This window comes from Orbicella franksi, chromosome 12 (assembly GCF_964199315.1).
Source record: "Orbicella franksi chromosome 12, jaOrbFran1.1, whole genome shotgun sequence".
NCBI classification, from domain to species: domain Eukaryota; kingdom Metazoa; phylum Cnidaria; class Anthozoa; order Scleractinia; family Merulinidae; genus Orbicella; species Orbicella franksi.
The window spans coordinates 10,605,056-10,631,685 of NC_138156.1; the positions used below are offsets into that span (position 1 = coordinate 10,605,056).

The 26,630-nt window shown below is 39.9% G+C and overlaps 2 protein-coding genes across 2 annotated transcripts; one reads left to right on the top strand and one right to left on the bottom strand.

Moving 5' to 3' along the window:
- Nucleotides 1-1,801: 1,801 nt before the first annotated feature.
- Nucleotides 1,802-4,331, bottom strand: LOC145463545 (orexin/Hypocretin receptor type 1-like). Its single transcript, XM_081447308.1, has one exon. It carries the CDS (start codon nucleotides 3,796-3,798, stop codon nucleotides 2,506-2,508), a length of 1,293 nt encoding a protein of 430 aa, XP_081303434.1. The 5' UTR covers nucleotides 3,799-4,331; the 3' UTR covers nucleotides 1,802-2,505.
- Nucleotides 4,332-7,159: 2,828 nt separating this feature from the next.
- LOC145462772 (serine/threonine-protein kinase unc-51-like) lies at nucleotides 7,160-25,858 on the top strand. Its single transcript, XM_081446362.1, has 27 exons — nucleotides 7,160-7,526; nucleotides 7,969-8,061; nucleotides 8,429-8,470; nucleotides 9,357-9,389; nucleotides 9,633-9,669; nucleotides 9,922-9,972; nucleotides 10,918-11,040; nucleotides 11,772-11,845; nucleotides 12,698-12,799; nucleotides 13,032-13,090; nucleotides 13,254-13,336; nucleotides 14,023-14,073; nucleotides 14,397-14,476; nucleotides 14,822-14,951; nucleotides 15,606-15,679; nucleotides 16,272-16,308; nucleotides 16,942-16,990; nucleotides 17,074-18,269; nucleotides 18,481-18,635; nucleotides 19,013-19,138; nucleotides 19,274-19,323; nucleotides 20,275-20,393; nucleotides 21,012-21,118; nucleotides 21,665-21,706; nucleotides 22,254-22,298; nucleotides 22,403-22,493; nucleotides 23,032-25,858. Exons 1-27 carry the CDS (start codon nucleotides 7,434-7,436, stop codon nucleotides 23,109-23,111), a joined length of 3,222 nt encoding a protein of 1,073 aa, XP_081302488.1. The 5' UTR covers nucleotides 7,160-7,433; the 3' UTR covers nucleotides 23,112-25,858.
- The last annotated feature ends 772 nt before the right edge of the window (nucleotides 25,859-26,630 follow it).

The following is a 26,630-nucleotide window of genomic DNA, read 5'->3' on the forward strand; positions in this document are numbered from 1 at the left end:
AAATAATAAATGAAAAACAATGTTAATTTTGGTAGTTGTAGTCAAATGACGTCATCGTGCTAATCCGCTATTCGTGTCATTTCGCCATACCGGCCGGGAGCGATAAAAGACGTTGTATCCGCAGGCTAACGATGTCGCTAAAGCCCTGCCAAAACGGGAAATGTTTGGCGATCAAACACGATCAAACATTGTTTGGTGACCAAACATGTTGATGTTGACACGGAACGTTAACAGAAATATTGGCACATAATAAAATTAGACCTTGTGATTACCACGACTACAACGAAAAGACATAAAGTGCTTTTTTTTTTTATTAGGAAATAACTGATTTTGTCAGTGATTTTTCAAGCTACTAAAGACTGTATTAGGTAAATATGGTTTATCGCAGAACTCAAACAGCTCGATAGATAAAAAAATTATCGCGATTCACTGATTTTAAAGACAGTCCACTTGTCATTCATAACCTGCCGTTTTTATGCCTTTTAGGATTCTAAAGGAGCTCAGTCACGGTATTTTGAGTTATTTTTTACCAGGTACAATGCTACCTTTAAATTGAAGGAAATTTGAAACTAGTAGCTTACTACAATAGAAAACACTAAAAAGATGAAAATAAGCCATAAAGGACCAAGGATGTTTAGGATTGAGAAGATTAACAAGGATTACAAACGACGAACTTGAAAAGTTTAGGCTAGACTTTTCAAGATGCGCAAACCATGACGTAGCTCTTTTAAGCGCGCCATGAGTATCAAAAACAAACCCGCATTGTACGGCTCAGTAATGATGATGTCGAGTAGGGTGACTTCTCAAGTGCGTAAAATATTTGCTTCAGTTCAGTGAACTGCAAGATGAGCTGTAAGCACTCTTTCATCCGACCTACTTTGTAGCATTCAATCTGATTTCTCTAATAGCTTTTCTCTCACCCAAACACCTTTGTGTTTTCTTGCACTCGAGATAAAATAACACATTGATTTAAGTTTCTAACTCTTCAAGTTCTATGATATATATTTTTAAGTTCTGTGTCAATTCAGTGTGCATTGATTATATGTACGACAAATATCATTACCTCGACACGTGAGCCAGGTAGAATGAAAACTCAGAGCATTAAGTCCTTTATAAAACGTTTTCCTCCCTATATAAGGTAATTAACGGCCAGTTATGACTCATTAATGATTTTATTAGACACTGTAATAGTTTGAGTAGGTAAAGCCTGCATGCGAGCCAAGTGGCCCATCAAGCCGGAGCCTAACCCGGTTTACCATGAAACGGCTAGGAGTATTTCTACTCCCCCCTGGATGTGATGCTAGTCCATCGCCGGGTTACCCCCAGCATTAAATTCGGTGGTACCCATTTATACACCCGGGTGGAGATAGGCACTGAGAGTAAAATGTATTGCCCAACAACACAACACAATGTCCCTGGCCAGGGCTTGAACCCGGACCACTCGATCAGGAGACGAGCGCACTAACGATGAGGCCACCGCGCCTCCAATTATTCTGAGCAGCTTGCCTTTATTTGTGCTGCGACAAATAAAAGTGGATGAAAGTCGACAAAACCGATCGGCCTACATGGCAATGTTTTGCCATCGAAGAACAACCAGTTTCGCAAGGTAACAATTTTGCATTCAAGCTGTAATCTTCATACACTGTTTGCACTTTTTTGGAAAATTTAGATTGAAGTCAAAATATTAGTTTCTTTGCTTTCACGTATTATTTGAACTACGTACAAAAAACTGAATATTATAAAAACGGCATTGTAAATAGAATTAAGATAACAGTGATCACTAGCTGCTGGAATGGGACAAATGTTGAGCCAACCTAGATATGCACTAATAAATTCAAATCAAAAACAGACATTACAAATATATAAAGCTCTTCCAGTCAGTTATAAAGATGGCTTAGCACTACTTTCTGGGAGAGACTAGGAGAATTCTCACTTCCCCTGGATGGGATGCTAATCCATCGCTGTTGACTCCAACAATTTGCTGTATATCTACACCTTCCTAGAGAAAAGTTGGGGGCGGATCTAGGGGGTTCGGGGGATTCGGTAGAACCCCTAAATTAAAAAAAAAATGAGACATCATAACACGCTGACTTGGCCTCAGAATGACGGAAATCTACTCCTATTTCCGTCCGAGGAACTCAATTTTAAACATTTTCGGGGGAGAATGTCCCCGCACCCCCTACAGGGGATGGCCTTTAGTATCTCGAACCCCCTTCTCTAAAATCTTGTATCTGTCCCAGAAAAGGCACCGTGGGATTAACAAGTCTTCCCCTGAAAATAACACAGTGAACCCGGACAGGTTCGAAACAAGACTTCTCGATCTCAAAACACTTAATTACATTGCACAATGTAAAATAATACCTACAAAATTGGTGCTGTGCACTGATGATCAAGTAACAACTTTATATGTAATTTTCGCATCAGTTCCTTTCACAAATCATTGAACTATATAACTTCTTTCTTTTTGTTTACAATCATTACTTTGTCATTGAACGCTGGATGTTCTCAAATGTTTGAACTTCTCCATGTTGAAAGCCCAAGACTACGATAGCGTCGAGTGTTGGAAATAAGTCGCGCCAGTTTCTCCCGCTTAGCCCCAGGCACACTCGGCGACGGGTTCGACCCCGAAGACACCCGCAACAGCGGCTCCTTGAAAACAGGGCTTTGCCCTTTCGAGTCAGCGAGTCTGCCAAAGTTACTGACGTTCAATTCACTGAGTTTTCCCTGGATGCATATCCCAGGGTGAATAATCTGCTGACGAACCGGCGAATTTTGATCGGATCGCTTCGCATGACATCGGCACATCTGATCCCGAAGATTGCTGTCGAAAAAGCTGTACACAGCCGGATTGGTGCACAGCTTTGCCAAAGCCAGAAAACACGCGAAATCGTGAAATATCTCAAAGCTTTTTCGCTTGGGATTTCCCACGGTCTCCAGAGCGTAAAGTGCCGCTAACGGGGCATAACAAAATATAAAAGTCGCCATGACTATAAGGTTCATAACCACGGATTTTCGCTTGGCTAGCGGTACAGCGTTGGAGCGCAGAGAGCTGGTGAATCGGCGGTGAATGTTTATTGGGACGTCTGGGGTTGCTTCGCGCGCGCCCACCTTGCTAACGGCTCGGTCAGCTGAATCAGGTTTTAGCAGCCTACTCACCACTGCGAAGTACGTTACAGTCATGATCATGATGGGTAACATAAATATCGCCCAGAGTTGCACCAAGGAATAAAGCTTGTCCTTCCACGGCAAAACCGTATGCTTGTCACAGCTGAACAACAATGCTCTGGGTTGGTGTTTTGATCCCAAGAAATAGTACAAGACAGGATTAGCGAAGAGCAGTGCGTAACACCATGCAAACACACTCATGTACCGAGCTTGACGACGAGTTATCTTGGACAGAGGATAAAACACTGAGTAAAGTCGGTCCAGGCTGATCATTAATAACGTTACTGTAACTGATCCCAGAGCAACGGACTGGGCGTATTCCAGTAACTTGCAGACTGTCGGACCTCCAACCAAATACTCCCCTAAGATTTCTTGTTCGATCTTGAGTGGAATAGCTATACACGCAATAGCGAGTTCTCCAATGGAAAGATTCACGATTAAACTGTTCATAGCCGACATCCGCGGGGATCGTATACCGCAGTAGCAGACCAAGACGTTGCCAGTCGTGGAAACCGCCAGAATAAGAGACAAGGCGATGACCTTCCCTACGGCCACAGTTTCGTGGAAGGCCGAACCTTGTGTCCCTGTCGTGTGCGTCGTATAAACATCCGTCCAGTTTACGTTAAGATCCATTGGGGTTTGATAATCGCTCGTCAAAAAAATTCACCACGACTCAGTGTCAGTTTAGAATTACAGATATTGACTCCGAGTTCGGGTTCATTGTGTACACGGCCCACGAAACAGGGCGAAGCAAGCGGGAGACTAACATGTTGCTTTCGAGCGCAAGAATTCTATGGATTGAGAGAGATTTGCTATGGATGACACGCCTGCCAGGTGGCGTGATATTTGGCGGGTGTTTTCCCCGCCACGTCAGAAGAGCACCAGCGCCGCACCCTGTGAGGCCACAACGGAGCATGCGAGGGCGAGAACAACCGCTGAAATAAACCGGACAATGAGAGAAGTTTGACTGTATCAAAATACGGAAAGATTTTTCTTACTGCTTTACTTCTTTATCATTTGGGCTATACTAAAAGGCCAGTGAACCATTAATATTGCAAGCTGTGAGACTACCGAAGCATTAACTTAAGAAGTGGAATCTTTCCTGTTGCGTAAATAAAACAAATAAGCAAACCCTCAAAATCAAGAAACAGGAAAGATAATTTATGCACCGTCGGAGCGAAAAATATTACGACTTCTTTTTACGGCTTTTGAGTTTTTGATTCCAGAAGTATCAAAGCTATAACCTCAAACGGTAAATATTCCATCGCGACAATCCAAGCGAACGATAAATTGACGTTTCGTTTTTTGATGTTTTTACCAGTTGATTCCTCGACTAGGACCTCAAACATCGGCTTCACTTTTGTTCGTCTTTAGCATCAAAATTTACGCAAATGGTTTCGCAAAGACGAATGGACTCTTTTTGAAACACGTTTTTTCTACAGCGTGGATCAAGAATAGTTTTATTCAAAATGGCAGTTTTTCGTTATTCATAATTAATACTTACTCGGAATCAGTCATGCCAAGCACTGCGATCATGTGCAGCCAAGCTTTCGAGGTCAGTGGACGTCACTGGCGTGTATTGAGTAAGGATAAAGATATTTATTTGCATGACAGCCATCTGATCTTTAGGATTTATATTTATCCATGACACTTATAAAACATTGTATCACTTAAACGAAATGTCAACTGCAACGGAACGTGATTTTATTCACTGAAGCGACCGGGCGTAAAGAAAACTCGGTGAAAATGTAGAGACTGGAATGAAAAAGCTTCAACCTATAGGTTAAAAGTTCTCAGTTATTTTATTGGCTGTGCAGAGGAAAATGTGCCAATGATCAAAATGGCACGCTATTTCGGCTGTTCTTTAAAAGCTACCAAGCGATGAACGAACGATTCGGCTCCAAATACATCAAGGGCGTGACCGTAGGTAAATGTTAGGAGAGAATTCAGAGAATTGCTCGGCCTGCTCCCATAAGAAGTTGCCTGTTCTGTTCTTGTTTGAATTTCGTATCTCGAGTCATCGCCCCTTTCTGTGCAAGCTTGACGAAACGAGCGACTCTCGACAGTTCTGTTGCAGAATCGATCTTGATTGCTTTGCTTCAAATCGGAAGCAAAGACCAAGGAGAGCGATTGAGCCACGCGCGACTTGAGCCAAAAGGTTTGGCATGTACGCGTGCGCAATTAAACCGGAAGTCCTTTATTTTCGGACTTCCTCGCGCGCTTCCTAACCGCTGATCAAGGGGAACGAAGACTCTGGGTTACAGGGTACATGCATGAGTGTTCTTGTTTTGTTCCGTAGTAGCATGCTCCCAGACTCTACTGCAGACGGCAAGCCGTTTTTGCGAGCACTTCCATGCTCTCCCATTGGTCTACCACCGGGAAAAAGACGTCATAACGACGGCCCGTTACTGGAGAAATCTCGCACCAAAACACACCATCCAATAAATAACGTTACAAAACGCACAGTTCTTGTTTTAGATTGAATTTCGAAAGAGACACGAACTTCAAAGATCTGTCGTGAGTGCCTGAGCCAAAGGCACCAGCTAATTTTCTTCCAGGAGTACAAATACTCTTCAAGTAAGACGTTGGAAAAATAAGTTCGGTCTGACCGCTGATTTCATAAAACCGCTGATTACGTGTCGTACTTTACGGCAATTTACGTCATTTGGAAGATGGTTTAAAATAAGACTTAATTTCAGGGGCAATCTATAATAACAATAAAAAAAATACTACTCTTAGTGTCACACGAACAGATCACAGTCCATTACCTAAACTCTCCCTTCTCCGTTCTATATGGGGGTGGAGAACAAAGAGCGCAGGGACTGTACTAGTTCACAGTGAGTTATAGACCATTCTCATAAATGGCTGCCAATTATAAATTCTTTTGAATATTAAAATTAGCCTGACTAACCTCGTTTTGAGCTGATAACTCAAAAGCATTTTTGCTCTCAAATGAATCTATTGAGGCTAATTTAAATGCATACAAAAGGATTTTTTTGGCAGCCATTTTTGTTAAGGGTCTGTGTTACTCAGACAGTGTGAATGTGTTGCTAACCCAATGTAATTTGGTTTCTACCTAACCAATTATTTTTATGCACAGTACCAAAATATGTATTGATAACTGAAAAATGTATTGAGAGATTAAACAACTGATGACAGCTTCTATAGATGTTGAACAGTTGAAACATGATCACTTCTTACCATCCCTTTTCTTTTTTGATCTTTCCTTTCCTTTCTTTTCCTTCCCATTTTTTTTCCTGATCACAGATGTACCCTTCCTTGTGGGCAATATTTAAACCATCACCGTGACATACTCCTTCAACTGACAAATGAGTTTTTCTACAGTGGACAAGGATGTTCTTATTAAATTAACTCCAAATGTCTGATAGAGCAGTTTTCAATAATATTGAGTGTCACTCTAGTCTAGCAGTAAAACGTCACTCTAGCAGGAAAACGTATGAGAGTGAATCCTGATTGGTTATGGTTTTACTCCTAGTTGGATGAAAAAGTGGTGTGAGTTTTTTAAACCAATCTGGTGACCTAGTAAGTGCAATGCCAGATACTTTTCAACATTCAAATGAAAACCACTGTAAGAAGTAGCAAATTGCTATTATATTAGCCTGCGAACAGGCTCACAGCGAGGGCAGAAAAAAAATTTAGCGAGCGAAAGCGTGATTCCGCGAGCGAAGCAAATAGAAGCACTCCCTCATCACCAGACCGCTCTCGGCTCGTCCCGCTCGCCCTAGACTACACTCCGCTAGCATAGCACTCCTATTGATTCTCTCGTATTTGCTACATTATTCATTTGGCACAGACGCAATCCATTTATCCTTCGCAGTTAAGAACTTGTCACAGGCTGAATTTAAATTATTCGCAACATCTTTACGCTAAGAGAGCGAAAGGGCAAAGGCCTCGAAGCTAAGCGGCCTCCCGAAAGCTTAGTGACCTCCCGTTAAATGACGTCACTCGAATTTTGTTTTGTTTTGCGCGGTGGAATAAAATGTATTCATCCAACGAAAACAAAACAAATGCTCTTCATCGATGTTGAGAAGTCTTCTTTGAGGGAAAGAGCATAAGATGTAGCCATGGAGGACTGATAACAGTTATGTTGTTAGATCGCTTGACTAAAGGACAGCAAAGTCCTCGCAAATCCATCTTCTCTGGCGAAAAATTCGCTTCGTTTTCGCACAAACCGCTCGCCAGAACATTCTCCGACGAAGTGAAACTACGCACATCCTTCCTCTTGGAGTCAACAGTTCTTCTCTGCAATGGCGGAAAACGTCGGTGAATTTGTTTACAACAAGAAGGACCTTATAGGGCATGGAGCTTTCGCTGTAGTTTTCAAAGGACATCACAGAAAGGTGACCTTCATCTCCATAATTTTGCAAAGGGCAAAAAAAAAAAATGTTGATACGATTTTTTTTGTTTGACTTACGTAAGAGTCTTAATTCACAGTCAAGATCATTGTTTCGAGACATTTGAAGTTCTTTTAAATGTGAAATGATATGGATATCCAGCAATCTTATCAAAGGTTTCATTTATTCAGCATTTATACGTATTAAAGCTTGTACTTTTCCGATATGTTGTAACTTTGAACCTTGTCATTGAACAACATCAAATGTAAATAAGCTTACTGCACCATCCATAAACGCGCAGTGTTTAATTAGAGAGAATTAAAATTAAGATCTTTACACAAAGGCAAGTAAGCCAAGAAGGATAAGGTATCTTCTGTATTCTTTTGATACCTTTTTTCGTTTTATACGGTAAGTGAAATTTTCTTTGTTCGATTTTATGCCTTTGCAGAAGGATGACTTTGTGGTGGCCATCAAGGTGATTGCGAAGAAAAATATTTCCAAGACTCAAAATCTTCTAGCAAAGGAAATTAAAATTCTAAAGGTGAGTTCTAAATACCTCCAGCTTTTATTTAATAAGAAATTAATTCTGCGATCGTAGGCTTAAGCTTTCGTATTGCATGATCCATGTAATGCATGATCACAACATTATTCCCAGGGGAAAGGAAATTTACAAAGAACAGAGGAAACCGTTCACGTGGTCATCATGTGCTATGTACAAAGGCAATTAGCTTCTTAAACGAGGATCAAAATCTAATGTAGGGAACGTTTAATCTGAGGTTTTGTTCGTCACTTAGGCTCCTTTATAGTTTAATTGCAATGTTTTTTTTTCCTGTCGAATGGAGATGATGACAAAATCCTGTCATGCAATCCGTTGGTGTGTAACAACACGTTTATATCTTTCATTGCAGGAACTCCATCACGAAAATGTCGTGTCGCTTTTTGACTGCCAGGTAAATAAAGAAAGTTTTTCACACATATTGTAATGTTTTGCGAAGAACTCCCAGTATCTACAAGAAAATCGAAGAGATGAATAAAATCTTTGCAATGTATTTGTTACCAGTGAATTCTGATCATATCTTGCATACATGTCTGTAGACTTTGGAATTGACCTTTTTCCATTGATTTGAATCAGATAATCCTCTCACCCACAAAAAAATAATGCAAGGAAATATCCATATGCTATCCACAGAAGGTTTTTGTTTGAATTAAACCTCCTCTCCATCCATCTGGAAATTCCAGTTTACCTTCATACAAGTTTCCCTTTACAATTTTGGGTTTTCAAGATCCCACATCCTCTCAGAATTTCTACTGGTCCTTCCTTGGGGTGGGTAACTGGATACATACAGTTTCTGGAACTGCACAATACGAAAGTAAAGGCTAGACCCATACAGAAAATCCCTCTTACCTTCAGAATACCCACAAGGTACTTATTTGCATTACAGTAGTTTCAGTTTTCTGTTTATTATTATTTTTGCCACATTGTACATGTATTCACGAAATATCAATCCATAAGACAAGGAAGCCCAGGGAAGCCAATAATGCTCACGTAAAGGACTACCTTTAGAAATACCTTGCCACATCCCTGTACCCATTAAAATTGTAAACGTGTATTCAGAAATTGAAAGAGCATAATGAGTAAGAATGACAATGTTAGCCCATCCCAATGACATGAGAAGAGATTGAATACTGTGGGAGTGCCCAACTTCATTCCCAGTGTCTCTTTTCTTCTCCTGGGAATGAGGTTAGCAAGCATAGCTACATAATAGTTAAATATGGATGTCATAACAGCTGTATTATTTTATACAGTAATGATCTTCGTCGGTAAATCTTTTGCAGGAAACATCCAACAATGTCTTTCTTGTCATGGAGGTTTGTATCAATTGAGTGCCATTGTCTAGTGTATACACTTTGTGTGTTTGTGTGACTGAATTTAAAGGGTTTGAATACGGGTGAACATGAATTTATTTTATACATTTTTCCAGCTTTATTGTTTTCTCCTGATTTCCGTCTGATAATCGATAGATCTCTGTAAGGTGCAGTGGCATCATTTTTCAAAAGGATATCTGGCTTTCTTGTGTTTATTAAAATGCTTAATCACTCTTGACTCGACAGTATTGCAATGGAGGAGATCTTGCAGACTATCTACGTGGTGAGAAAATTTCACTTTTAATTACTGTCTCTTACAACAATTTAAATAGTACTGTGAATTCAGAGAGTCAAAAATATTTGATCACCAGTAAAAATTATGTGTTTCCTGAGATTTTCCCCAAACAGTGCAATATTGGACATCCTAAACAACTGAGGCCTTGCTTTTCACATACTGGCTAATTGTTTGCATAAGCCATGCCCAGATGTACTTACAAACTAAATTTAAAGTTGACTAAGCATATTTTTATTGTAGAGAAAGGAACCCTTAGTGAGGACACAATTCATATATTTCTACGACAGATAGGTATGTGAAATGATTATATGTACTGGGTGTTAAAATATTGTATAAATATCATTTAATAACATTCATGATGATGACGATGAAGGTGTTGATGTTGGTTTTAACAATAACTATGATGACAATAACAAGTACAGAGTAGAGTGTCCACGCTTGCTTGTTAACTAGCATTCTCTCAAATTTTGGAGAACTAAAACAGTTTGACTTCTTCAGCTCGTATTTTTGTCATTGTGGTGGATCTTAGTTGAAATTTTCAATAGCTAGATAAACGATCTTATTGTGCTTCCTTTTTATGCCTTAACATGTAGGACTTGTGACAAAATCTTGTAACTGGAATTGTTTTACTTAAGAGTCCCTGTCCATAGAAATGGAAAATAACTCGGCAAGGGTCGAAAGTTTGATTTCGCTCATATTTTCTTGGTAGATAGGCTCTCGTGTCGCTCACAATCATTTGCCCAAAGAAAATTTTACAGGAATCTGTAGACCATCCTTCTGCGATTCAACCACCAGAAGCTTGATCCATTTGAAGGTTTCGGACTAAATAAATAATAAAATACATGTCTTCAAAATTTAATTATTTTGCACCCAAAACGACAACGCAGCATTCCCTAAAATCAACCCAGTACACATTTAAACATTGCACAAAAATATTTGGGTGTTTTAAAGACGGAAGAATGATGTGGTTTTGCATGCGAGGCTCTCAAACGTGCTTAATAAAATGGTGCGTCAAATGACGATTTTAACGGAATTTGGTAATTTGCATATTTCTTTGAAATAAAAGGATATTTTGCCAAAAAAACTATCCAGTAGTTTTTGTCATGCCCTAGCCTATTTACCATAAGAATATGAGCGAAATCGAATTTTCGACCCTTGCCCCGAAATTAAGAATTTGTCTGATTATTACAGGCCGGCACTCTTTAAGATATAACAAAGTACATTTTTTGTCTGCAGCCTTTGCCATGTGCACCTTGCAGTCCAAAGGCGTGGTTCACAGAGATCTAAAACCACAGAACCTACTCCTGCATCACTCTGGAACAACCACACCATCGCCCTCACAGATCAAAATAAAGATTGGTAAGGGTTGTTCTTTATCAATGATCAGTTTCTGGAAACATTGAGCATTTTACTTTTCATTGCAAGATAAAAGGCCAACTTGAATGCTAGAGGTTACCCACAATTTGCTATCTTCCCATACAGGTAGAAGTGCAGTGTTCTTACAGGTACATGTAGTTGCTAAAATTGTGTCACAGACACCAGAGTTATGTGACAGAGCTAATTAGAATTCTGGTTGTTGCAAATATCAGCAGGAACTTTTACATTTATGTATGGGTGGCATGTTGCCCTAATGATGAGTGCACTAACCTCCACATTCAAAGCAGTCTGCTTTGAAGTCTAAACTAGGGTCATGTTTTTGCGCAACACTGAGTAATTGCACATGATTAAAATATTTACTGGCAAACAGTAAATATTTCAATCATGACCTCTGCTTGCTACCTTGAACTTGGTTATGTTGCAGGTCCCACTATCTCGGACAAAAATCATTTTCCTTGGATATGCTTTTTTGGTAAATGTTGGGGATAGTCCTGCAGTGGACTAGCATTCCTTCCAGGGAGAGTGGAGTAACTCCTAGCTGCTTCATGCTATGGAAACCAAAGATCCAAAGATAGCAGACTTGGCCTGATGGGCCACTAGGCTTTGCCTGTACCTTTATGCCCATGCACTGATGATAAAATGTGTAACATCAGTAATTCCCATAGTCTAATTTCACTTGAAGAGAAAGTCTTAATTTGTTTTATTTATTCCAGCTGATTTTGGGTTTGCAAGATTTTTACCTGGTGAAATGATGGCAGCTACATTATGTGGATCTCCAATGTACATGGTGTGTGAATTAAATAGCTAACTAGTCTTAACTTGTTTTCCCACCAGTTACTTTGTCATCCCTTTATGGCACATACATTTAAGGCAGACTTGAACTTTGTTTAATACTGTTTGAGTCTAATTTTACCAGGAACTACAGTGTAGGAACTAGAACTTTATTCATACACAACACTCAAAAGCTCCTACTGGAAGATTCTTTGAAGCCCCAAGTGAAAGGAGAGGAAGGGGGGATTCTTATTAAAGACCTTAGTTTAGACTGGGGAATGGGATCTTTTTGAATGGGATCTTTCTCAAGTCATATCTATTAATTTCAAAATATATAATTACAGTGTATTAAGATAAATTCAGGGCATCTCTGTAGTAACTGCAAAAACATATTTGAAAATAATTTTCTCAAAGTGATGGTGTTCTTTCTCATTGGTGTACCATAAAAGAACATATGTAATTCAAGCAGGGGGTATGGGGTGGGAACTTAAAAAGTTCACTTGTGAGTTCTAAATGGGGGCTTGAGCAGCAGGGTTGAAGGGGGGGGGGGATTTTAGACTTCAATTAATTTAATTATATCAATAAAATCAAAGGCTAGTGTGTTGAAAACAGAAATGTTGTTGGGACATTGTACTCGGTACTTTGTACTTGGTACTTACTAGTAACTTAATTGCCACTTGAGTATGATGTACTTGGTATATTGTACTTGATACTTGGTTTCTTGCCAAGTATGTACTTGGCATGTACCAATGTAGGAAATGCAAGTATTCCAGTTGTACCATTTGCATTATTAATAGCCTAACGGATGGTCAAATATTTGTAACTGAATTGTGCTTTTCTTGGATACATAATTTATTACATATTCCAGGCACCTGAAGTGATTATGTCCAAAGCATATGATGCCAAAGCTGACCTGTGGAGTGTGGGGACAATTGTGTACCAGTGTCTAACAGGAAAAGCCCCATTTCAGGTTTGTTAGTGTGAAAACAGTTCAAGAAAGTGGAAGGCTCTTATCAAGGCGGATACCACATGCTGTTCACTAGGGGCTAAACAAAGTCCACAGAAACTATTCATTAGTGAAATAGTGTTCCAATATTGTTGAGGAGGAGCATTACATTTTCACATGGGATGTCCTTTGGAAGGTGATCTACAAGTTCACCTCATACTTAAAACTTAGCATAGTTTATTCTTGTCATTTGCAGGCAAATAGTCCACAACAGTTAAAGAAGTTTTATGAGAAGAGCAAATCAATTTCCCCTAAGTGAGTACCTAAATTAAATAACTACTGACAGTAACTCAAATGTTTTTTTTTTTTTTTTTTAAATTTAGACTGTCTCTCGTAGTGATTGCTTCTCTTGTTTTCCTTGTGATGAGGAGTTCAGATTAAGAAACTTAGTATCATGTAACTTTGTTCAAAACTTTAGTATTCCAGTTGGTACTTCCAGTCACTTAAAGGACCTTCTAATAGGATTGTTGAAGAGGAATCCACGAGACAGGCTGGACTTTGGTAAGAAATTTTTGTTCATTCAAGTTTTTGTTTCAACCCAGTAATATCTGTTACTTACCTAGACTTGCATACGTACAGTTGTATTGAATGGCTCCAGGATACAAAACAGGGTGGTTTCTGTTGAATAGTTTACAGTCCCCAGAGCTCGACATTGAGACAACTGGGGTCGCTAATGGGACCAATTTTTTTCATTCATCTGGTGACTCACTTTTCATGCTTTTGACTGAAATACTTTTGCTGGCAACTAAATCTGAAAACTTAGGGGCCAGCTGGCCCCAAGGTTTTTTCCTGAAAGTTAAGCCCTGCACATATATAGTTTAATTCTCAGGTCCATTTGTTTTCTTTGAATTCTCTCCTTTTGGGGGTCATCATTTGAGTTGTCAATTTGGTCCTTTTTAGGAATGACAGGTGCTAAGTAAGGAAGTAAATAATGGCTTTAGTGGCTTGGGATACATTTGAACCTCTACTAATGGCCACCTAGAGGCCTATAACAGCCACCTTGTTTGTCCTGGCAGACGATACATTGACCCAAAGAGTCCAGTTGTTCCCTTTCAACCATAAAATCTTACATACTAGACTACATGTAGCCAAATGTTGACTTTGACACCCTGAAATAATATGACACTTACTCACTCATCAATGTTGAATGTTAACCTGGGCATTGTTTCTGTACATTATCATTTCAGGTGAATTCTTTGCTCATCCCTTCTTGACTGGCAGAGCTCCTCACAAAGCATGTAAGTCATAGAAAAATAATGATTGCTGGTTTATATTATATTATAGTTATTGTAGGCCAGAACAATGAGACAATGAAAACTGGTAACAGTTTGAGATGGTGTTGATGTATTTCAAAATTCTGACTTCTTTTTTAGCCAGTCACATTGCAGTTCACTTTATGTACACAGTGCATATTAGAAAAGGATTTCTATCATTGACTTCTAATAAATTGCAACTTCCAACTTGCACTGGATACATTGAATACATCTTGGATAGAAATATCCATTTGGCAGTGAATATTATTGTAACTGGTCTTTTGTTTTCACATTCCTTTGTAATGTAGCCACCCCAGTTGCCGTCCCAGTTCATCAGCGGAAACACTCAGGTAGTCCCCAGGGAATGAGGTCACCTTCTTATTCACCAGTAAGTCTGTTAAGCTGTAATTTCAAGTTCCACATGCATTGATCAAAAGTGAGTTAATGCTTTTCCACTATCCACAGTAGACTGGATTTTACAGATAAATATGGTGACTCACATTGTAAATAAGTAGGATAATATGACAGAAGATTGCTGCTGCCTTAGCTGGAAAAGTAAGTCCATCACAGGTTTAATAGCCATGCATTTGCACCCAATGCACAGCTGGTGAAACAAAGATGTGACATTTGCTTTCCAAGTTTGTGATGAAATTTAATTTTTTTGTACATGACACCTTCCGTTCTTAACTACATGTAATAATTAAATACATATTCCCCAATTTGTTTTCTTTAGAACTATGGCGCTGAAGCTTTGGGCGACATAAGAGTTGATCTGCTTCATCGCATAACTCCACCCTATGACGCTACTGGTATGTCCCCTCAGGACCCTCCCGCTGTCATTAACATCAGCTCCTCTGGGAACAGTAAGTAGTTAATAACGTCCTTAGATGCTCTTCCAAAGCTTGAAAGTATGATGCTACAAGTTCCTTTCCCTTCAGTGACTTACACTGTTTATTGGAAGTTTCTTTGTATAAGGGGAAAAAATGTAGGGCTTCAGTTTTTATTCTTTTCCAGTTTCCACTACAAACCACAAACATCTGATAGTAAATTGCAGTACCAAGTAAATGCCAACTTTTTTGTTAGATTTCAGATTTTTATTATTTGCAATGAAAAATATTAAATGGACCCAAATAAAAGAAAAATGCACAACGTAAACCAAATTAAGATGGCTCAGTGACCAATGTAGCATTGGCTAGTGTAGGCTATGAAGCAAAACATAACTAGATGTGTACAGGTTCATAAGGTGTTCAGAACAGTGTTTTGCAATGCTTTTTTCAATCATTTAGGGCTGTATTTGTATCGCAAAACCTACATAGTCCCTCAAATACGTAATCATTCCTTTTGTTGTTTGATTCCTGTGTAATGGACACAAAATCAAAATCAAAAGTTAGGTGAAGCTTGTTAATTTGTGAAGCAGATCGGAAGATGCAGCTTTTGGTAGAGTTAGTGACTGTTTGTGTCAGCATTAACTGCATCATATTGTCTTTTAATGTTTTTTATTTTTTCCTTCATCGTAGCCTCCAGTGCTCAGCTTAGTTCTCAAGGTGTTTACCCACCAAGCTCTACCCAGGAAGACGAGTTAGCTGCTGAGGTTTGTTGTTCAGTTACAAAACATAGACTCCACTTTAAAAAGTAAACGTTGCACTACCTTTCATTATTGTAGCTGATTTTTCATAAAATTAATGTATTTGACTTATTACTTCTCAAACTCATTAATAATTATTTTATTTATAAAGTTAAAACAACGGAAATCATGGCCGTGATGGTGTTCAGATATTTTATCTTAATTAGCAAAGATTTCTACGATTTTGTTACTCCGTTTTTCCGTCATAATTTCAACTCTCTTCTTGGCGTTTGGAAATGTGGTCAAACACGGTCTCTCGTGTATGCTACAGTGTATATTACATCAAGACCTCTCTTAAATATATTTTTTTCGGACTAAACCACTTAGACCTCTAAATATATGCATCACTTATACCTTTATGTGAAAAATATATCGCTTAAGCCCCAAATCTCGGGTTCAAAGTACAGTAACAAGTGTCAATCAATTGCTACGTCAATCATTGTTTAGGTGTGTTGGAGAAACTTATGAATTTGTTGGATATCTTTTACTTTTTTCTCTGAACAGAAGACCTTTGGTAGTTCTGTTTTTTGAAGGTTTTTGTTTTTGTTTTTGTTTTCAGGGTTTCGTGCTTGTTCCATCCAATCCAGAGACTCCTAGTAAGTCACGTGTTTTTTTTGTTTTCAGTTCAGCATGTGCAAGACTGCAAAAGTCTCTTTTTCCGTCTCGTTTGTCTCTCGAAGTGGCGGAGCATGACGCGCGAATTCGTGATGCATGATGCGTGACATGAAAGGCGCGAAACGCCATTAGCGTGAGCGAGCCTGTGAGTTCACGAGGCAAGTACAAATCTGCCCGTAATAATTTCCGGTTGAAAAATGAAAAATCTGCTCGACAGGTCGGCGCGCGTTACGCAAAACTGTCACACTCTCCCTCTTTCGCTGATCAGTTTATTGACTTCAGCAGTTGGATGATAGAACTCTTATCAGATGTTTTAGTGTGTAGTATCGCTGTATTTATTAATATGCACAATTGGTAAAAATATACAGCGATTACACACTACAACATCCAAGAAAGAGGTAAATGTTTCTTATAAGGAAGATAAGATTATATTGTAACATAATGGTAAAGGATGTGTTGTATGTATGAAAGGAATGAAATGTATGTATCGAACTAGTTGATACTGTATGTTGAACTTGAAAGTGTTGCTTGCGTGTTAAAAAAAACCTATAAGATTTTTGTATGAACAGTTCTAACATGGGCTAATCCAATTCTACCTTTGATTCTCTTTCAAGGATTTCAACAGCAGAGAAACCCCTCAGACCCGCTGTTCCCATTCTACGGGTTAGTGACCTTCTCTCCAGATGTTTTACTATTTGGTTAATCAAAGCTAACGAAGATTTCCGTTTTTTCCTTGCCTCTTACAGCCAATCACCCCCGAGGAGCAGCAACAGCCCCTATTCGCCGTCTCCTCCATTATCTCGCACTCCTCAAAGAGCCACTTTCACCGTGGGTTCACCCTATTCGACATCGCCAACATCACCCACTTCTCCTCTGGCACTCCCCCTACCCTTTCACAGCCCAACTTCGTCTCCATCGTCAGCAGACTCCCCTCCAGTTGAAATGCGTATGAGAAGACGAACAAATTCTTCTCCGGGACCAGCACCAAGCAGTCAGCCATTTTCGTCACCACTGCCTATTCCAAGATCCAACACTGCTGGAGGCTTCGGGAAGCAGGCTTCCTCTAGGAAATCCCCATCTCCCACCTACTATGGTGCAGCCGCTGCCGCCAGAAAGCAGAGAGGTGGCACTCCCACCAAGCCGTCCGTTGGCAAGAGCCCGACAAGCAGTCCCGGTCCATTGAAGGAAAGTAGTCCTGTGACACAGAAACAAGTAGCGCAGTTCATACCCAAGGGATCTCCTACGCCACTCACCGCTGCTGTCCAAGCGATAAACGAGCAAGTGAAGGGATCTGATATGCCTGCAGGTCTAAATCAGCCAGTATTTACGGGATTTTCAAACACGAGCGCTAACAAGGAGCTTGCACGCCCAGCAACGCGTACCATTCGAAGAGCCCTGTCAAATATTGAGCCTTTGGTTTCTAGGCCGCCAGACAGCTCCCCACTCCTGACCGCTCTGACACGTCAATCAAATGCAGGCATAGGTGTACCAATAACGGACCTCTCTGAACCAGGAGCTGAAGACAAACAGATCATACGCGTGCATAGCTCGCCGGCCATCTTAGCAATGGGCCTACCCAGGAAGGGAAGCTTGTTCACAGCACCTGGGTTCCAACTTGGAACAGGAACCTCTTCTCCCATCTTCCGCCGGCATTCGGGCGGAGGATACACGCCTCTAAGAGGAAAGAGTCCGCCACTGTCGTCTTCAGCCACTGGCCTTCCTACCATACCTGGGTCGCCAACCAAGACGTCTCACAGCAAGGAATTCAAAGATGCAGCTGTCGATCAGGATCAGGAGATGAAGCCTTTGAAGGGACTGTTCACTGTCGGGTCTTCTTCACCCAGGAGTGGCGAAAATGGCTTTCTGTTTGGATCCCACCCCGGGAGGCTGTCGGAAAACTCAAACAAGAACACTGGAGAGAAACCTGCTGTTGTGAGTCAAGGTAAGCGTTAAACGTTGCAATATACGACATCAAGAGACAGGATTTTCTGGTTCAGCAAATCAGTCGGAAAAATTTTGTAATTGTTACAGCTTTGTTGACAACAATAATAATTGCAACTGTGATGAGGTGAGTAAATGGTTGCTTAAGCACGGAAATAACGTACAATACATGTACCTCACGCTAATGCGTTGTAATGTTAATCACGTGACAGGCACTAAAGTTACCCTGGGATTTGGAAACGACTCTCCTCCCAAGAACCCCAAGCAGCAGCTTATGGTTGCCCAGGAAACCGAGGCCTCTTCACCTGACATGGAAGGTCCTATAGCTCTTATAGCTCCTGAATTGCCGGAGGACACACTCTTGGATGTAAGAAAACACGTTTGTTTGATTTAACACTTTTCCAGGCAGAGATATAATTACATGAACGCTATAGCATCAGGGTGGTCCACGAGATCAGCATCAGACTGAGTCCGTGTTGTTTGTCAGAGACGTTGCTAAGTAACGTGGCGTAAATCTTGATTGCTTCAAGCTGACGTCACAACTGTCGAAGTACTCATTCTTTTTTTTTTTTTCTTGTGATTGGACAAGAAGAATCGTTAACTTTTCGTGTACTCCGCCGGGAATTTGCCAAAAACGGTTCCTTGATACGACGAATGTTTTTTCTTTTCAACTAAACGCACAGCCATGCTCAGACCATTTCAGAAAACTAATTCCTGTTTTTCTTTTTAATATGTGAACTGCAGGCGGAGCATACAGAGGGTGTAAGGAAACTCAACTTTGTTTTGTCGCTGACGGATGCTATTCTTGAAGTAATTAGTGCTAGGGGAACTCCATTCACAGTCCTGGCAGATTCTGTGGCCATCAAACAAGTAAGTGCTTTTTTACATGCTGTCGTGTTTTACTCCTCTGTGTCTTGTGTTCCTCCGGTTTCAAGAAACGTTTTGTCTCAAGCAGTGTGGGGAAAGATTAACAGGTAAACACTTTTTCTCTTAAATGTTTCGCAGAATGAAAGCTTCCTCGCAGACCAGATTGGATTGAAAAGCGACGAGTTAAGGTAATGAACATTGAGGAAGTGTACATAAAGAAACCCTCTCATTTTATTCGGCTAAAATTTAACAAGTAGCGAGGTTACAGCCTTTATTCCTGTCTCCGAGAATCGTCTGAGCCTGTAGTGTTTCGCCAGCGAAGTGGCCAAGCAGCATGCCATATAGGATGCCTCTTTCGGAGTGCTCGCGAGTGTCTCGCCCCGTGTTTTCGGAAATAATAAGTAAGAGTTTGCTGGGTTGGTCTTGTTTGATAGCCATGGGATGCTTAGTATTGCATGCTAGTTGTTACAGTTGACTTACCATTGAATAAGAGCTATAAATCTTAGTTCAAGTGCCCGAAGGAATGTCGATCTTTTAGCTAGGTAGAGCACCGAAAGTTGAAACGTGATCTCGTCATCGCAAAAGTACGTCATTGCCCTGAAAGCTTCTCTTACGAAAACTGCAGACTCAGAATGTTATTGTAGACGGTTTTAGGAAGGCAAGGGTTATGCTCATGTTGGGTGTTGTTGGCTCAAATTTGACCATTTTCAAACTTGAGCCAACAACATCCAACACGTCGCAACAGGGTGGTCAAACGCGCGCAACATTTTGCGCCCAACAATGTTGCAATGTATTGCGTTGAAATGTTGCGATCGTTTGGCCGGGGCTTAAGAACAACTTGATTTACACAACAAAAGCAGTGAAGTCTGTATCAAAACAAGGTCACCTGCAGCCTCACTGTCATTCAAAGGCCAGGTCACTGAACAGACAATTGTAAAATAGATTTCACTATGAAAGCTAACGTTAAAAACAACGACGTTTCGACTGTTCGACGGTCATTTTCAAGTTAAAAAGTAGAATTTTTGTGTGCGCTCAAATAGTCTGTTAAATGTTTTTAGGAGTGGGAGAAAAACGGGACTAACTGATATGTCTTCAGCTACTTGTGCTACTATTAACATGGTTTATTTACCTTTTGTTAGGAAAATGGAACAGCTCGTTCTGTATGTAAAAGCTCTCCGTGCTCTCAATCTTTCTTTGCTGTTTGCGCAAGGAGAAATCCGAGTTGGACATTTAAAACCATCAAATGCAGTCAAGAATGGTAGGATTAATAAGATTAAAGATTAGCTTTTAAACTATATAGATTTAGTTTTGTTTTTGAGTCAACTGAACCCTATCTTATGGACAGCTCGTTATAACTAACGTCCTGAATTTTTCTGGAGCGGGATTTTAGAAGAAAGAAATGCTTGTCGGCAGTGTATAGAAGACTCTATACCTTGCTGTATTGGCTTGTTTAAAACGTTTTATGACAAAATGTTCAGTTCTCAATAAAGTAGATGTCTTAGCAGTTACACTTACCAAATCATATAGTCTGTAATGTCAGTCGTCTTCTCGCCCTAATCGTTTCCGTTGCGCCTCTGGGGGGAAACTGGACATCAATTAATATTCGGAAGTTCGTGCACGGAATTAAATGTGCGTCTTAATTTTATTTGTCTTGCCTAAAGCGACCAAAATCTAGATACGAACCCAGTTGATCCGTTGTCATTACTGAAATCTCCCAAACAATGGGCAAGTATAGTCTCACTCAGTGACTTTTGCGACGAGAATTTTGGATAACGTTTGATTTCATCGGCCTTCCTCGCATCTAACTTATAAATGAAAGCTCTAAGTTAGTTTAGGGTACAATCAGATCATGATTTTGTGTTGTTGTTTGTTTTAGTTTTAAACGACTTGAACAACCGTTATCACCAGTGCCTCGAGAAGGCGTCACAACTAAAGCAGCTCATTGAACCAGGATTGCAAACTCTCGATGGAAAAGCCATGACGGTAAGCCAGCCAATCAGAAAGCTAGAATTCGGCGGTATGCAGTGGTGTCTGCTTTCCCGCCCTAATGTACCGCGTCCATCGCAGCCTTCAATTTATCCCGCCAAAAGTTGGTGTGGGATATCACTATCGATAACTATCATATGTAGAGGCGCGGTGACCTAACGGTTAGCGCATCTGATGGGGCACTAGGCTCGAAAATAGACTTGACCTGTACCTTAGGGAGTTGGGCGCCTACTGGTTAGGTCAGGTTTTGTTGTGTTCTGTCTTTTGGACAAGAAGTACGCTTCACTCTCCACTCAGGAGAATAAATGTGAATTATTTCTCCCACAACTTAACGAGCATTCTGAAGGTTAGCATGCAATAGAAGAAGGACCGGGGGGGAGAGGAAGCAGGGAACCAACGTTTCTCAGTATTCGCAGCTTTTCGCTTTATGGCACAGAGAGTCGATACAATTCCACATTGAAATCTTTTCAGTTGTAGTTGATGTTGACCACAGATAGTTTAGACTTAGATAGTCTAGATTTTAAAGTTTTTGCATGTCCACAGGTCAGTGCAGACAGACTGATGTACCACTATGCGATGGAACAGGTAACTATTGTCACTAGTCTGAATCAGGCACGGTTACGACCAGCGTAGAACTCATAACCAGGAATTGTGAATTGCAAGTTGTCGTTTAGTTTCAGTGAAAAGGTGCAGTCTGACAGGGTTTGTTGTTCCTTCTCTGTGTCGTTTTGTTGCTTTCTTCAGCTATACCGTCACGGAACTGTCGTTTCTTTCGCAAAAAGTACACATGTCATTGGCACCAAGTAAACTGCTTCCTCATAGGTCTTTCTAAAACTCATTCTGACTTTTTAAAATTTGTAGGACATATTTGTGGTGCAGATGTTCAAAGGATGGTAACGCTTTTGGCTTTTCAACAGATTTTCTATCCAGTGGATGGCCTAGCTAGTTTTGTCAACACTGGAAAGCTATTTATCCGGTGGATAGTCTTTTCCACCTTTGAACAACTGGCAATACCTGCAGTGAATGTTTGCTTTTTCAATCATCTTGACGGGATTCACTAAGTAGTAAGATTACACCAAGAGAATACTAGTTGTTGTTGTTGTTTTTTACTTTTCTTTTTTCAACTTTTCAGTGCCAGAATGCTGCCCTGGATGAGCTGTTTGGTAATCCAAAAGAGGTAACTGGCTCTCTCAATCTCAGCCATTTATCGGCAATTCTCCAGTTGTTTGACCCCTTCATCTTTACGGTTCTGACTCTTGCTGTCTTTGTTTCCTTTTTCAGTGTAAGGTGAAGTACGAGACAGCCCAGGTTTTGCTTCAAGGTCTCGAGGAAGACGCGCATACTGACGATGATCGGCGTCTTTTGCAGAAATGTATCCTTTGATTGTTGTTATAATTATTTGACGATGTGAATGAGTTATTTGGGCAGGGCCGTGAGTGGCACGGAGCTAACGATCGTCCTGACCAACTCGGTCGTGATAAACCCTTTACTACGCTTGATTTAGTTGGTAAAAAACAAATAATATCATAAAAATATTAACAAACACATGAAGCATCTGAATACACAGTGTGCGTTAAATGATTAGCTCGACAGGAGTTGTCCTGGGAACTAGGTTAAGTGGACTCGGTTAGGTGATTGCTGTTTCTCGTACCCAGACCTCTGTAGCACTTAAGACAGTGGTGTGGGTACGAGATTACGGGAAAGTCGTGCCTGTCAGTGGATGGGATTGTGTTCTCCCGATTGACGTCCATGTGGTAATATCCAGTGGTGTGAGGTTGCGGTAGAACCCTGTTAATCCAATCAACAACGAACTACCAAAATCTGGTCATGTTAACAAGGAAATCGTCTTAAAACTTAATAGCATCAGTTGCAGATTTACTGTCGTTGTATTTCCTTAACCACAATTGCAGATAAAATTGCTGTGGATAAACGATTGACATGCATTTCAAGAGCAAGGTCTCGCAGAGCAAGTCAGTCCAGCGCTAGATAAACCGCGCGGGACTGGGGACTACCCGATGGGTAGTGTAGACGAGAACGAGATAACAAGTGTAAACTCAGAAATACGGATGTTGATATTTGTGTGTCAGGTGTTAAAGGTTGTTTACTTGTAAACCTACGAACGTGGAACCGAAACGGTTGGTTTAGCTCCAAATTGGGAAAAGTTGAAAAATTTGCTAAATTAGAAACTTCGTTTCAATCACAAGGTGTAAATATGCGATAAGGTTTTTGCCTTTTCGTTTTCAAATGGGTTATTGCAGCGCTCGAGTGTCATATGTTCATCAAATGGCCACTGTCTCGTGTGAAGAGACTGGAGCACTATCGCTATTTTGAAGTGGTTTATTTATTGCTTGGAAAGTCGTGGTAACTATTTGCATTGTACCACAGTTCCTCGGTTATACGTTTCACCGTCTGGGTTATTTTAGGTTATTTATATTTTTGCCACGTGTAGTGGTTTGTGCGTGTGTAGTAAAGTACGTAAGGTCTTTAAACCGACTCAAACGTCAAACTTTTCATGAACTGAATCTTTCGCATTTACGCCAGTCGGCTCACGGGAACTTCAGCCCGTTTGATAAGTTCATTATGTAATATATCAAACACGAGAGACAGTGTTTCATCAGGATATCCAAACACCGAGAAGAGAGTTGAAAATACGACGTGCAGCGGAGTATTTTTGACGAAATTCGAGGTGTTTGGATAGCCGATGAAATGCTGTCTCGAGTTTTTTATATATCTTCTCAATCGAAACAAAAACTAAGGAGTAAACGGAGAAGTAAAATCATCAAAATCGATGCTAATTAAGACCGGGTATCAAAACCTCCTTCACGGTTGTGATTTTCTTTGTCTTAACTTGATGAATTATTAATGAGTTTGAGAAACTATAATTCTCGATTGGTCTTAACCTGGAAGTTCGACTTTGCCAATTCAAACGTCGACCTTTTTATGATCCGATCGTAATACATAGATTGACATAACTTATGTCTCTACACCGCGAACTCTTAAACTTTTATTTAAAAACGAAAATATGGTTAGGTTGCCACTGATTTCTCACGTTTGGCGCGTTTGTATTTGCCTTGATTGAGTTAAATTTTAAATATAAGTTAGCTCTGAAATTCTGCCAATACTACATTCGGTTCATGAAAAGTTATACGCCTAACGGATCATGGACTCTGCCTGTAAATAATATGGTCAAAGAAAATATCGTTATTGCCTTGTTCAAAGACGCTTATGATAAGTTTTAAAAAAGAAAGCAACAATTTATATGAAGGGAAATTTTTGCAAAAGGTGTTAAAAAGAGACAGTATAAAAATTTTTATAAGAATAAATATTTCGTTATTTTTAGAGTTGAAATTTTAACTTATGATACATACATTTGCTTGAATTTAAATTAACATAATCGATGCTGAATACATTAAACAACACTGCGCAGGGAAAAACTATCATATTAAAATGCTATGCTTTGCTATAAATTGTATTTATTGGAAATGCAAAATTTTGAAAGTGTAAAAAAAAAAAAAACGGAAAAAAATTAATAAAAAAAAAACTTGTGAAGTGTGAAACCCTTCCATGGTGTGAAGTTATTTATTAAAGCCGTAGTTGTGTTCGCCTCCCCTCTTTCTGTTTTCCATTCGGATTGCCGGGACAAATGGAACCGAAATGTCCAAGGAAATTTTCCAGAGAACCCGAAAATTACGAACCGGCCACCATATTGAGCGCAGGCAAGCAATTAAAGACACTTTGTAAACACCGATTTAAAGGATGGAAAGGCAAGAAGAGGTTCGAAAAAGAAGTTAATGGTTTGCCAGGTAAATCTTAAGCTTACCAATGATGCATAATAATCAATCTTTATTTTATTTGTACTCATTCTTGCTTAAGAAAAAATTACAATTTCAATGAAAATATCAAAAGTAAAAATTTGAGTACTAGCTGCCTGGAATAACCATAGGGGCTAGCGGAGCCAGGCAGCCAGTTAACATCAGCATTAAATAGAAATAAAATACAGGGCAGCAAGAAAACTTGAGCACAAATGCACACACGAAGAAAAAAAGAAGAGGAAAAACGCTATTTCTATGCTGTGAAGGAAGTCTAAAATAGTTTAAGTTATATATGAATACAAAACATTAATATAAGAAGAGCACACAATAGCTATGGCAACTAATAACAGCTACTGTATTAAACTATAAAAGAAAGACTTCGAAAGGTGACAGAAATGAACAAAATGCCAATTAACAGGTACTTGGAAAACACAACTGCAACGAAATCGTGCTTAAATTTGTTCAAGTTGCTAAGATTCCTTCTTCAGCGATAGGAGAATTATAATAACAATTAAATCGAATTTGCCTTCTTCGACGTGCCCCGCAATCTGACCAGTTTTTACGCCAAATCACAGGCTGGGACATTCATGGCCTCGATTTTAACAATCTGGTTGCCTGCAATGCTGGTTAATGACTTGACCAGAAGAAGGGGTGGCGAATTGTCTCTCAAGCCCCATTAATGTCGCAAATCGTCTTGGAAAGTGCTGAAACAAGAGCCACCATAAGACTCGGTCTCACAATTGAAGAAGTCAAATGTCTCGAGCTCGCTACTCTCGCCTTCTCGCAATGTCTTGCTTTTGTACCGTTCACCGCTCCTAGAAGACATGCAAAATTCCTAGCTAGCCTCGGCTCCTCTCGTAACCAACACGAGAAGCTTTCCACAGCCTGTCGGAAACGGCTAGGAGATCTTTCCCTTCTATTAAAGAGCTGTCTGATTGCTTTTGCCGTCGCTCTTCTTTCAGCCCGTACTTGAGACCGTTTCCTTCCAATGAATGAACTGTTTCTTGAAGACGCTGAAAACAATCACCTACCGATTTATCTGCCCAGTTGAATGACTGTATCTTAAGGTCATTCCTCACATTTGCATCGCGCATCCTTACTGCGCATAATTTATGGCGTCATTAGCGAGCGCTCGTGCACGCGCATATTGAAAACATGACGGATTTGCCTTGATATTTAGCTGTCAGTTGAAAAATGGCTCTAGTTCACCAACGAGCACGGGCACCCCAATTTTTTTTCCCGTCATTGTAATCAACTAATCATAAGCTTTGCGTGAGAAAAGACTGATGTAATTTCTATTGCGGAAAATTGAATAAATAAGAAAAATAGCAGATACACTATTTTGCAGTTTGGTAACCACGTCAAGAAACTTGGTTCAAATTCTTAATCAAGGATTTAACTTTCTGTCTGAATCAAACTTAAAATATTTATTTGTGTCCGACACAATGTATTGACTGTAGTTTGATGCGTGTTCTTATGAGTCCGGGCTCACAAAGATTTTACAATTACCAGTGGGAATGCGTTCTTATAATAAGCATTAAATAATGCCAAAATGGGGCATTTCCAATGCCTCACTGCTCCTTAATGAGCATGGGCATCCCCCTTTTTTATTTTAAAATTGAAGTTATCATATGACAAATATTCAGTGGACAAAGTCTGAACAAAAATATATTGTCACTTTTATTTCAGAGGAATTA

Bases quoted from the DNA above. Each gene is read 5' to 3' on its own strand.
- LOC145462772 (XM_081446362.1), top strand. From the start codon at position 7,434: ATGGCGGAAAACGTCGGTGAATTTGTTTACAACAAGAAGGACCTTATA. The intron at 9,670-9,921 runs GTGAGAAAATTT...TTTTTATTGTAG, and splicing joins TCTTGCAGACTATCTACGTG to AGAAAGGAACCCTTAGTGAG. The intron at 15,680-16,271 runs GTTTGTTGTTCA...TTTTGTTTTCAG, and splicing joins AAGACGAGTTAGCTGCTGAG to GGTTTCGTGCTTGTTCCATC.
- LOC145463545 (XM_081447308.1), bottom strand. From the start codon at position 3,798: ATGGATCTTAACGTAAACTGGACGGATGTTTATACGACGCACACGACA.